Source organism: Erithacus rubecula (genome assembly GCF_903797595.1).
Source record: "Erithacus rubecula genome assembly, chromosome: 3".
In the NCBI taxonomy this organism is placed as follows: Eukaryota; Metazoa; Chordata; class Aves; order Passeriformes; family Muscicapidae; genus Erithacus; species Erithacus rubecula.
This window is the reverse complement of record NC_136689.1, coordinates 94,952,446-94,965,757: the sequence shown is the minus strand read 5'-3', so window position 1 is coordinate 94,965,757 and position 13,312 is coordinate 94,952,446. Positions and strand designations below refer to the sequence as shown.

Sequence of the window (13,312 nt, the reverse complement as noted above, 5' to 3'; positions counted from 1 at the left end):
CTTTGATGGGGAGCTATTCATATCCTAGATAGAATATTGACAATAACCTCATGGTACCATCTATAATTACTCTCCTTTGGAAAAAAATATCTCCAGTAACATAATTTTTAAGATAATCATTATTTTTGTCTTTTTTTCCTCACCTAGATTCTGCATTAGAATACAAATATCACTTCTTGTGAGGAACAGCAGGAAATCAAGCTACTTTCTAAAAATTTCTGGCATATGTTCACACTGTTGCACCTGCTTATCAATACAGCAGTATAGTTAGGCTGGAGGAGAAAAGAAGAAGAAGAAAAGGTGGAATGTAAAGAGTTAGACCAGAAACACCTTTTTTTTAATGACAAAAGCAAATGTGATATTTGTCCCAAATAAAACAGATACATTCATTGTTGGGTTTTCTAGAAGCTAAATAGTTTTATTTTTAAATAGAAATGAAAAAATGTATCTCATATAAGAATAGGCTAAATTAAATAATTTATTTCTTTATATTTTATTTTCATTTTCTTTCAATTTATTAGCAGCATTTAAAGTGATTCCATAATGCATGTTATCTTCTCTCATGCAGACGGTAAACTAAACTCTTAATTCCCACAAATTTTGGACTTACATGCCCTTCAAAACTTACAATATCAAATATCTGACATTTATGTTTGATGCATAAATACAGATGTTTTAGAAGTGTATATAGATGTGTATAAATATATATAGATCTTATTTCTCTGGAGAAATTTTAAAGATAAAATTATAGACTCATATTTAATCAGGGCACATATATGCCTCGGAAATGACAGAACTCTTTATAAGACTAAAGAGTAAATGGAATACTCATCTACACAACTGTTAACTTCATATCAGATGGGATCTATGAAAATGGCTCTCACAATCACAGAAAATTCATCCTCTAAGAAAATTTAGCATGGCTAGAACACGGTTGCTTTGAAAAAAAAAAAAAATTTGCTAGTAAGGAAGGGATCAAGAACTACTGATGATCCAAAAGGTTTAGTCTGTCATGAATGCCATTTTCTACTAAACAAACTAAAAAGTGTCCACAACTATGTTTAGGAATGGGCTTATTGATAACAATATATTTAGTGAATCAGGAGTAGTATCCAATATAATAGTATCCAACATATCCATATAGGACTTCAAAATTATCATCAAAGATTTTGTGAATCTCACATTTAAAGGTAGTTCTATTTACTGCAGTTTCCAAGCATTATAAAGAAATACTGAATCTAAACCAGGATTTCTTTCTTCTCTGGGACCCAAACACACTTTTCTTTATGTCTGATAACTATTCTAGAATATTTCCAAACACAGAAGGAAGGACTTTGTCCACTTGTAGTCAGTGAGATGCAGCTAGTGGATACAAATAATGGAAATATGAATAGTCAAATGGAATCTGGTAAAGAGAGAGCAGACTTGGAGAAGAAATAACAGATATCTTGCACTCCAAGGAAGATGAAACTTTATTTCTAAATTGAGAACATATTAAGAGCTGGTTATCATTTCTCATACTTTTTTGAAACAAAGATTGTGTGATAACTACATGAACCTCTACGTTAAGTATAGACTATGTAGCAAGAAGAAGAAAAATTTTGCCCTGGCTTTAGAGTACGTTCTCAGTTTTTAATTTTTCTCTTTCATGAAACCTGTGTTTCTTCAAACATTTAAAGATCAGAAAAAAAAAATCCACTAAAATAAACAAAACAAAAACTGAAACAAAACCCCAAGAAAAGAAGAGAACAGAACCCACAGAAAAAAACCCCATAAAATCCAACTCAAACCATTTGCAGAATGGAATCGTATTTATCTAGCATTTGTATTTGGGTGACAAACATTGAAATGTTAATATTCTGTACTCAAAAACTCCCAAAAGCCATTATTTGTAACTACATGATTGTGAGAAGAACAATTGAAGAGATAAAAATAATGTATTTCAAAGCAATAAATTAACATAAAACTGCACACATCCCTGACACCTAAGTCCTAGTCCTGACATTGCAAACATCACATGATATAACTGACAATTGAACTTTTTTGATTAGCTTTATTTAAAGAAAACTGCTAGTTTTTGTCTTTGCAGCCTGGGTTTTATCCTTCTTGGCTAAAATATGGTAGAGTGCCATTTATATGCTGCAGCCCATTAGGTATACTGTGGGGCCCTCATATGGTAAATAGCTGTTCATTTTTCTAACTAGAGCTTGAGATCTATAAAGACATTAAGTACTGATAGATTATTGCATCTGACTCTAAACCACTCCATCAGATATACTGCATTTGTACAACTTTAACAGCTATAAGGAAGACAGTGTAAAATTGCACCAAATGCCTGAGGGTAAAGCAGAGTCCTGTGTTCTCAGAAGAGAGTCCATTTGCTGACACGCTTTTCATTTACTGTGACACTTGCATATAAAACCCTAATAAAATTTAGTACTGAATATAAAAGAGAGCTAATAAAGAATTAAAATGTATTCCAATTTGTTGGCACATTTGTATTTATATTGATACTTGTAACTAACTTCAGGCACAGTTGTTTGTGTCTATTTTCTTTATTTACTGTGTTTATCTGAGGCAAGTGACCAGCTCTGAATTACTCTCTACTCACTTTCCTAGTTCGAGACAAAATGTGTACTAGCAGTTACCTGTTTTTCCAAATCATGACCACACTTCCTGAGTATTTTCTGTGAGGAAATTATTAGGAGAGGGATCATCAGTGAGATGAACTGAAGCTAGAGAACACTGAAAGACAGCAAAGAGCAAGCCTCTCTATTGAGCCGCATCATTTAAATTAACTCTATTCTTCACCCTGCATTTATGCAAGAGTATGTTTTAGTTTACTGGGACTAAAACACTAATATAATCAACCACTACTCTGTCAATACTATAAGTTTTGGTGGGTTACTCTTCCTCTTTGCTATGAGTTTAAATATTTCCTTGTAAAATTGGTTTAGAATGCACACCTCAGTAGTGCATTCTCTACCTTTTGAGAAGCAGGGTAAGTGAGCCCCAAGAAGTACTCATGGTGTGTCGCTCAGTTGTTTCATATTTTTGAAGCTGACCACTATCAAGGTATACACTCCACTTGCATCGTATATTCCAGACATAGACATCAGTATTTCACTAATGTCTCCATGGAAAAAGAAGATGAAAGAATGATCTTTGGAACTGCTATGGTATTAGTGCTAGAGAGGTCAAGTGTAGAAGCAGTAATGCAGAAAATATTTCAAGATCCTGGATGACCTGGATTCACTTATCATACACTAGATGATTGCAAATCAGTGAGTTTACTATCTCAGGAAGTCTGTGCTTGAGAGAGAAGGCAAATAGAGATCTTACTTCATTTTTCACCCATTATGACAAATGGGATATGGTTTTACTTCTGATTTTTTAATTTAGTTTTTTAAAAAAATTCATATATTTCTATAGTTCAATGGATTTTTTTTATTTAAAATATTATAGGAATATCACAAAGTATATTAAATTTTCTGCAGCTCAATTATCCTTATGTTGAAGTGATACCACATTTTAGGAATCTAAGTATAATAGATGACACAGGAGAGTGGACAAAGACAGCTGAGACTCATTTTTAGTGTATCTATAGCAAACTCCTATAGCAAAGTGTAGAGTGAAACTTCTCAATTGTCAAGTGCTTGTTAAAGGTTTCAGGTGAGAAACAAAGGTATATGAGAAAATAATACTACTGTTGTTTTTTGGTCTTAAGTACTACCCTACATTTATTTTTCCTTTTTTTTTTTTTTTTTCCTTTTTTCCTTTTTTTTTCTTTTTTCTGTATCATAAAGACAAAAAAGATAAAATGGAAGAAATTCAGTTGTTCATGCTCTTATGTGAATGGTTGCAAGTCTGTGTGACTATATATGAAGATATCTAAATAATCAAGCAATTAAAAAACATTTTTATAAGAGACTAAGGGGCCTATAAACAATCTTTTACTACTGAGAAAAAAAACAACAGAAAAGAATTACCAAAGGCCTAAATATTTGAAATGCCAGATAATTCTAGACAATGAACTATACTCATTTTTACTAAGAGCACATAAAAAATAAAAATACAAAGGACTTTGATGAGATACCTATCTTGTCTCCAACCTTGAGTGAAGATGCAAAAGCTGGAAGAATCCTCTGAACAACCAACTGTTTATGCTAAAAAAAATTATTTGACCATGAGGTCAGGATCAGAATTTTCTGCCTGCACAGAAGTGGCAGTGAAGGAAAAATAGAAGGGATTTCCCTGGTGGAAGGTGGTGTAAGCAGGTAGAAAATATCACTAGCAAGTAAATTGAACAAATGCATGTCTTTTGTCTACTGCTGGTAGGGATGGTGAGCTGCTGCATCCTGACAAAAATTAGGATACTAAGCCTACTTTCAATTAAATATCAGGCATGAATCATTCAACCGCAATCCTGGCTCTTAAGAAGATAAAGTTTATGTCTTGATGTCAAATATTCACTGACACTTCTCTAAAAGTTGAGCAGATAATGCTTAATAACATCACTGATGTTATTACATTAATGACCTAATTGATTCATTCCATTTAAAACAGCACAATATTGAAATTTCTTTTCAGTATCAGTTGCAACAGAAATAAGCAAAAGAAGTAGGCACATAAATTTAAAAGATTACTGGGATCTTTTCTATAGGATCTGAAGAATCTAGTTTCTCTTTGATTCTAAAGATAGTTATTTGGAGATATTATCAATAACATGCCTATTTATGACATCTGTATTCACATTTTGGGTTTTTTGAAGGCTTTAAGCATATATGTACACATAGTATGCTATATAATTTGATTTATTAAGTTTCCAGATACATGACTGACCCTAGTACAAGTCTGTCTGTTCATGTGAAAGTGGGGAAAAAAAGGGGTACAGGGATTAAATTGTTCTTCTTGACAGGAAAATTACAATCCATGTACTTAGGAAATCAGAATGCAGTCCTTGGTTGCACAGTATCTGATCTAAACAAGGAGAAGCTGACTGATAAGCAAGAGGCTTGGCACTGTAAATAGGCAGGTGACATGCAGAGAGTGAGGGTGGCCATCACATCTTCACAACTGGCTGCAGTACTATACCTATTTCAACTGGGAACGTTATATTATTAAACAAGTGCAAATTTCAAGACTGAATCACTGATGGGAAAACTAATGTCTGTAGTTAATCCAAGCATGTATCCAGAATCTGTAAAAAACTTGGATAAATGTAGATACCTAAATATTTAAAGCCAAGAATGTTAAGTGGAGGTATTTGCAGCCCTCAAGTTAAGAATATACCTTATCAAATTTCCGAACCTGTGAAACAGTTTGCTTTCTTCTTACTGGGACATAGTCTGTGAAATATGCAATTAAGATTTTACCTCAGCAGACCTCTTTAGAATAAAAACAGGATATGAAGTGTTTGATTCACAGCATACCATACCTTCAGGTGACATCTCTGGAACAGTGGCCACATAAGGTCCATCCAAGAACTGTGGTTCATTGTCATTGACATCTCGAACCTTGACGATAAATTCTGATTCAGGTTCAACAGCATTCTGAGTGCTCCTGTTAATTGCTTTTGCATTTAGAATGTAGAAAGGTTTCTTCTCTCGATCCAGCTTTTGAGTTACATAAATTGTGCCATTGTATTCATCGATGTAAAAAATGCTTCCAGCTCCCTCCCCATCCAAAATATATTGTAAGCTGCCATCCTGCTTGTCTAAATCTGATTTCAGCTGAAAGCAAAAAAGAGAAAAATAAGTCACAGTTTGGGAAGAACAAAGTTTTGAAATATGAATTTTATGCTTTGTTTTGATTCTACAGTGAACCCTGTCACTAATGAGCCTTCTTGGACACTAGTATTTGAAAGAGAGTGATGTCAACCATTTTCAACCAACTATTTTGAATTTAAAATATTTAAAATTCTTTAAAGTCTTGATATAAAAGACATGTAAATGCCTTATATACCTGACAATAGATGCTTCAGGTACTTTGAAATTAAGAGAATGCATATAAAGTGCCTACTTTATTTCATTGTTTATCAGCTCTCCTACAATTATGCTGGAAACAATGCAAGGGTTATTAAACATTACCTTAATCTTTTATTATTGCAGACGACAAATGTATTTTTTAAGGTTTGTTTTGCTTTGTTTTGTTTTGCTTTTTTTATTATTTTACTCAACAATGCTAAGTGTCAATGTGTGCAACAGTGATTTCCTGTTTCTGTTGAAATATTGGAGGGAAGAAGGTATCCTGTGGTCAAAGTCTTGTTTATTCCAAAATAAATTGATAGGCATTTCCCATTGATTTACATCCTTTGTTTTATTGCTAAAATGAACTTTATTGTAATGATTCCACTGATGAAGCTGAGCCTTGGAGACAATTTTGGTCCAGCTGCATTTGTTGATGACAACAAAATAGTTCTGTTAATAGTTCTGTTGGTGGTATATAATGGAGCAATATTTTAAGAGTAATAACTTGATTTCCTAATGTGGCAGGCATCCACAGTTGAATTTTAAGGGAACAAAAATTTTGATTATATCATTAATTCTTTATTTTTTTCTCCACTTATTTTGGTTTTAGAACAAAAAATGTCAAACTCTCTAAGAGCCTGGATTCTAATTAAAAATCCAAAGTTGAAAAAATATATTATTCAGCTTGGTTCTCTCATGAAGCAGCATGTTTTAAATGCAAATAATATGCCTAATTATTGACTTTAATTATTTCACTGTTTTGCTTATTTGATTATTTGCTTATTCACCCTTAAGGTCACTGTAAGTTGTGAGGCCATAGAACAAGAAAGTAGCATTTCCCCATTGGACCTACTCAAATATTTTGTAATAACTTCTGAAGTTGCAAAAATAGTTTTAATTTTTCTTTGGAAGAATGCCTATGCCTTTTAAGATTTTCATAATGCATAATTGTCCGCATGCATCAGATGGATAATTTATTCAAAATGTGACAGGGACACTTTTCTGAGATATGAGGAACGGTTTTGAATTCCTACTCTGAGTTCTGTAAAGGTATTTAAGGCCTAAAATATTCAGAGCTAATTATCCTTGCCAGTACAAAAGACAGAATTTTCAAGTCTAAGGGAGTTTAAAATAATTTGAAATATGAACAACTTAAATAATTTCAACATAAGTAGTTGTGTGCTAAACATGGGCCCTGTTACCCCATTTATAAGTTGTCTGGTCAAACTATTTTATCACATCCAAATTTAGCATCTCACTGAGGGGCAACAGATTCTTTGTTATCCATAAATCTTGGTTTTCTTATCACAAAACCCAGGACACGGGAGAAGTGATCTATATCTAGATTTTTAAACTAACATGGTGCTCAGATGTGACCGTAGAGTGCATCAAACCCTCAGGGTCTGGGACCAGTCCTTCAACTGGCTGCTAAGACATAACCTGTGTTTAGCAGTTTCACTCAGAACCATTTACCCACAAAAGATTTCATGACCTTGAGCATGTTAAATGAGAGGTCCCTTACAGATGACATTTGCTGTGAGATTCTCAGTTTACTTGTTTTTTTAGTCTGGGAACAAAATAAATGGTCTTACCATTGTAATGAGAACTGAGAACAAGTTTTTTGTACTCATTCTTGTGTATCTGCCACTACAGTGCTGATGGACACATTTATTTTTTCTTAATCTTGATGATAGAAAAGGAGTTATAAGTCTCTATTAAATGAAATTTGAAAATTTAGTTCTGACTGTAAAAAGATTTTGATATGGAATAGTGATTTAAAAACACAGACTGTCTGCCTTTGTATTTTCGTTGATGCAGTTTTCTTCTGGGCCTTAATTACTAAAAATTCATGTGTTGGTCATAGACTACCACTTTATTTGCTGAAAGCAGTGCATATTCTACTCAATAAAAAGACACAAGTAAATAAGTCTTATTAGACAGTGGTTTCACTGTAACAATAACCTTCAATAAATTCCTCAGTTAATCTGTGAGAAATAAAAAAGGTGAGATCAGGAAAAATACATTACATTTATGAAGTTTCTTTGCAGGAAACTGTACTGGAAAAGTAAAGGTACTGGAAAAGAAAAAAAAAAAATTAAAAAATAGTGTGTCTTGTTCTTTCAGAAGTGAGACATCACACTTCCATGGTAACTGCTTTGAAAGGGCTGAGAAAAAGTAATTAATGAATTTTGAGCACTTCACCCTTTGGGCCCAATTAAATTTTAGTGCTAGTTAATTAGCAGTTAAACTTATTTTGGTTCATTCATCTAAAAAGGGCCTTCAAGAAAAGAAAACCAGATCTCAAGATTAAAATTACTTCTAGCATACAAATAAATAATAATAATAATAATAAATACAATAATAATAATGATAAGCAAAGAGAGAAGGGGCAGATAAACCCTCATTAAGACAATTATCTTAAAGTACATTTTTAAAGGAGGGTGAGAAATAATTGCTCGTTGTGCTAAACCTACGTTAATCTAATGAACCATGCAGATTCCTGGAGTTTCTCAGTGGTAAAAGGATTTAGTATTAATCAGCTTCATTAAAAATTAATGAGGGGTAAATCAGCTGCTACTTAGTGTAATAGAAAATCATGCTAAATACTGTTTGTAAACTACACTACACTCAGTATGGCTGCTTTGATGCAGTGCCAGAAATAGCACAAGCAAATTTCCAGATGTTGATAAATTAGTCCTTAACTTCCATTCAGAAGGAAGAAAGGAACTTTTCAGCTTTATACCTTCATTTGCTGTGTATGGAACTAGTTTTAGTAACAGCATGAACGTGAAGTTTCCTTGACAGCAGTCCTCAGAGAAGGAAAGTGCTTGGTAGTGGCATGGCCTACAGCTCTCAGACTTCTCTGACCTTGAGTAAGGTCACAGGAAAGGAGAGATGTAGTACTGCCTTATTACAGCTTCCTGATCTCCTTTTCTATGTTTGCTGCTGCTTCCATGTCACTGGAGATATTTGGTCTTCCAAGTCAGGGTAGAAGATGCAAACCAGCATGTTAAATCTAACCCTGTGCTGTCCTTGAATCATTACTTATCATACCTGTCCAACATACACAGGATGCGGTGAAATCTGCTCCTCAGTTACAAAAAAAGGCTCCCACAGCCAGCCACGTTTCACTCTTCGAACTGCTGTGAGAGATTGAACTGTGTTCTGAGTGCTGGAGCTCTGCGTGCTGGGAGAGCAAGGCCAAAGTTGAACCAGCATCACCATGAGACGTAGAAATACAGAGGAATTCATGCTGAACCGTTCTTTCAATCAATCTTAATCCGTGAAAGAGGAAAAAAAAAGAAAGAAAAGTTTGAAAAAGCATCTCTTTTGTCTTTCTACTTTTATATATTGATTCTGTGCTAATGCAAGGACTGATTTGCAGTGCTAAATTATCCTCCCCAAAAGTAGACCTGAATCAAAGTCTATTTCTTACTAAAATAGATATCCATTCAGAGTCTCTAACATGGAAGTCAACTGCTTAACTTTTCTTTATGAATATCCTACACAGGGACATCTATGCAAAAAAAAAAAAAAAAAAAAAAAAAAAAAAATAATCCTTCAATTAATTCATCTTTCAAATTAGTCTGGGTAATTGTATTGTGTAGCCCAGGAACAATTTGATTGGAATAATTGTATGTTTCTGCTTAGACAGGGCTCATCTTGAGCTGCAGTCACAAAACTGCCTGAAGGGTGAACATCTAGCCTTGGTTGCCCTGATGACTGACAGCTGAAACAGAGTGGTGCTGATTTTTTTTTTCTTTAACCTCTTCTTACCCATTTTCCCTGCTCAGCAAAATGCCCGCAAAAATGTCAAAGATAATAGGGTACCATGAAGAAACAGCAAAAAATTTGCAACTTTCTCCTTCCCAGCTAAACAGAAACAAGGCAGAGGGACTTAATGGATTCTTTCTTAGCTTGTGCCTGCATTTGGCACAGCTGATGCACCAAAGTGTTCCCAGAGCCCTGAGCTGGAGGACCATGACTGCAACAATGATCAAATCTCAGTTGATTCTGAAAATACGCACAATCTGCTGCTCCAGCTGGATCCCTACAAATCTAGAGGGCCTGGTGGTATTCATCTGAGAATCCTCAAAGAGCTGCTGATGTCATTGCAATACCACTCTCGATGATTTTTGTGTGGTCTTGGGAATCCGGAGAGGTCCCAGCTGACTGGGAAGCTGGTGAATGTTGTCCCACTTTCAAGAAGGGCACGAATGAGAACCCCAGAGACTACAGCATTGTCAGTCTCATTTCATTGCCTGCTCAAGTTATGGAGAACTTTATTCTGAAAGGTACTTAAAAACACCTGGAGGACAACACAGTAATTGGTCTCAACCAGCATGGCTTTATGAGAGAAAAGTGCTGCTTATCAAATCTGATTTCCTTCCATGACATGGTATCTCACCTAGCTCATAAATGGAAACCTGCTGATGTCATCTCTTTTGGATTTCAGCAAAGCTTTCAATACTTTCTCTCACTAGATCCTTCTAGACAAGATTTTCAGCACACATCTGGATAAACACATCATGTGTTTGGTGAGCAACTTGTTCATGGGTTGGGCACAAAGTTACACTGAATGGGGTGACATGAAACTGGGAACCTGTCACTAGTGGTGTTCCAGAGGTCTCCATGCTCAGTATTCTTCAATATCTTTATGACTTTTATGCAGGACTGGAAGGAAAATTAAGCAAGTATGCAAATGATGGAAAACTAGAAGAAGCCTTTGAAGGCAGGGAGATCTTACAGAGAAAACTCCAAAAATTAAGGGGTTGGAAGTCATCAACTGTATGATGTTCAACAAAGGAAAGTGAAGGATTCTGCACCTGGGATGGGGCAACCCTGGATGTGCAGACAGAGTGGGGAATGAGATGCTGGAAAGCAGGGCTGCAGAGAAGGGAACTGAGGGTCCTGGCTGATGGCGAGTTGAACAGAGCCAGCAGTGCCCTGGCAGCCAGGAGGGACAGCCCTGTCCTGGGGGCATCAGGCACAGCATCACAGCCAGGCAAGGGAGGGGATTGTCCTGCTCTGCTCTGAGCTGGGGCAGCTTCACCTTGAATATTGTGTGCAGTTTTGGGTGCAACAATATAAGAAAGACATTGAGCTATTAGAAAGTATCTGAAAAGGGCCACGGGGATGGTGCAGGGCCTTGAGGGGAAGCCATATGAGGAGGGACTGAGGTCACTTGGTCTGTTCAGCCTGAAGAAGACTCAGAAGAGACTTCATTGCAGTCTACAACTTTCTTTTGAGGGAAAACGGAGGGACAGGCACTGATCTTTTCTCTATGGTGACCAGTGACAGGACCCAAGAGAATGGCCTGAAATTATGTCAGGGAAGAAGTAGGTTTGATACCAGGAAAAGGTTTTTCACCCAGGGAGTGTTTGGACACTGGAACAGGCTGCTCAAGGAAGTGGTTAGAGGACAGGCCTATAGACAGGTTTCAAGAAACATTTGGACAATGATCTCAGGTACATGGTGTTACTCTTGGAAATGCTCCTGTGCAGGACTAAAAGTTTGACTCAGTGATTCTTGTGGGCCCCTTCCAATTCAACATATTCTGTGATTCCATGATTCTGTGTCTTAACAAGTTTTAACACCTCTGACATTATTTTTGCCAACTAATCTGACAAAGGGCAAATATTTCTTAAAGCTGTAGGTATCTGTAGGTAGTTTAATTTCCACTATGTATAGTTTCAGAAAATGAAATACAGTTTTCACAAACTATAAGCTATTTCTGATTTTTCAGTGATTTTTGGCACAATGGAGGAAATTTTAAATCTAATTCTATGCTCAGTTAAAATAGCTATCTTCTAAGAGGAAAAAGGAAAATTTTGAAAATACCTGCCATAAATATTTCAAGTCCTAAAACCCATTTAACAATGACATTAGCCATTCTTTTCAAGGCTTTAGCATTGAAGAATAACATTTCCTATGAAGCAAAAATCTGGTTTATGAATTTGTGTCATGCTAGTCAGTTTGAAAAACACACTTTAAAAATATTTGGATTAATTTATCTTAAATCTGAAAAATACATAAGTCTTTTAGCTCTCCAGGATAAAATATGAATATATGTATTTTAAATTCATTATTTAAGTATTATTATTTTAAAAACCCATCCTTATCCAAAGAAAAACACCAGAGCTGCTTAAAAAGTCAGTCAGATAATACAGAAAACTCTTTATTTTCTCCCAGAAACTTTATGATGTTGGACAACAGCTTGTTAAAACATAATCTGCAGAGACAGATAGGGAGGAGTTCTAATAGCAAAGTCAAAAGAACTACAGAGACTAAAGTAATACATTCCAATTTCTTCATATTTTATATTTTTTGACTGTAAAGCTCTTACAGTGGAAAACAAGATTTGAATAGAAGGAATGTGACTTGGGTACCCTTTTTTTTGAGTTTGCTGTAGAAAACTGCTTATTTTCTCATAGCTGAAAGAGTAATATTTGTGACATGGAAGAAAAGTCCAACACAGCTCAACTTGGCTCTGGAATAGGGCTTGAGTGCTGTATAGAAGGCCTAAGAACCTTGGAGAGTCTCTATGCTGCAGGTGTACTTAATGCTACGCAGTAATCTGCACACAAAGTAACCTTGAAAAGGAACATTCATTTTATTGCAGCACATTGCAAAGGACAGACTACTCAAACAACAAAAGCTGAACAGTCAAGGAGACCTTTCTGAGGAATCAAAGAAAAATGTATTTCAATCACTGTTTATATGTCAAGAGAGGTGCTCAGTCTCAGCAATAGCAAATACTCCTGACTAGGTTTTTTTATTGTTTTGGACGCTTGTTCTGGCAGTTTTTACATTATTCAACAAAATATCTCAGGCTTGCAGGGCAGTATTTCAAGCAGAGTGAATTCCAAACAGTCATTATCAAACCTGTCTGAAGACACAGTGGATAAACAACAACATAGTGAGGGTGCAGAACATGGCTGTACTGGTCTGCTGTAGGCCACCTTCTTGCAATGTGCTCAGCAGTCACATATGAACAGCAGAAAGCATGAAACAAATATTTTGGAGCATTTTGTTGTCTCCTTTTTACCAATTTATGTTATTATCCTGTGTTACATGGAGTTAAGCATCATGTCTTGAACTAATTGGAACAAGTAAATATATTTTGATTCTGATATGCTGCACACACTGTTAGTGTATAAGAAGACTTTAACTTGAAAATTCAGATGGTACGCAAATTCATTTTAAAAACAAAGCTATTTAATGGAATTGAGATCTGTACGTATCTCTGTTTTTCTCGCCTCTGCTGTATCAAACATTCTCATTTCAGGACCTTTCAAAGCCTATTTGCTTCCAACATCTTCCTACTCATTTGGCAATGAGAT

General features: G+C 35.3%; 1 protein-coding gene across 2 annotated transcripts in view; it reads right to left on the bottom strand.

Moving 5' to 3' along the window:
• CDH19 (cadherin 19) overlaps positions 1-13,312 on the bottom strand; it is a 120,631-nt gene that overhangs the window by 30,464 nt on the left and 76,855 nt on the right. For both annotated transcript variants that reach the window (XM_079299690.1, XM_079299689.1), the window contains exons 2-3: positions 9,024-9,244; positions 5,438-5,732 (exon numbers count right to left, since the gene is read on the bottom strand). In XM_079299690.1, the coding sequence (XP_079155816.1) occupies positions 5,438-5,732; positions 9,024-9,221 (493 nt within the window). In that variant the 5' untranslated portion in view covers positions 9,222-9,244. The remainder of the gene's footprint in view (positions 1-5,437; positions 5,733-9,023; positions 9,245-13,312) is intronic.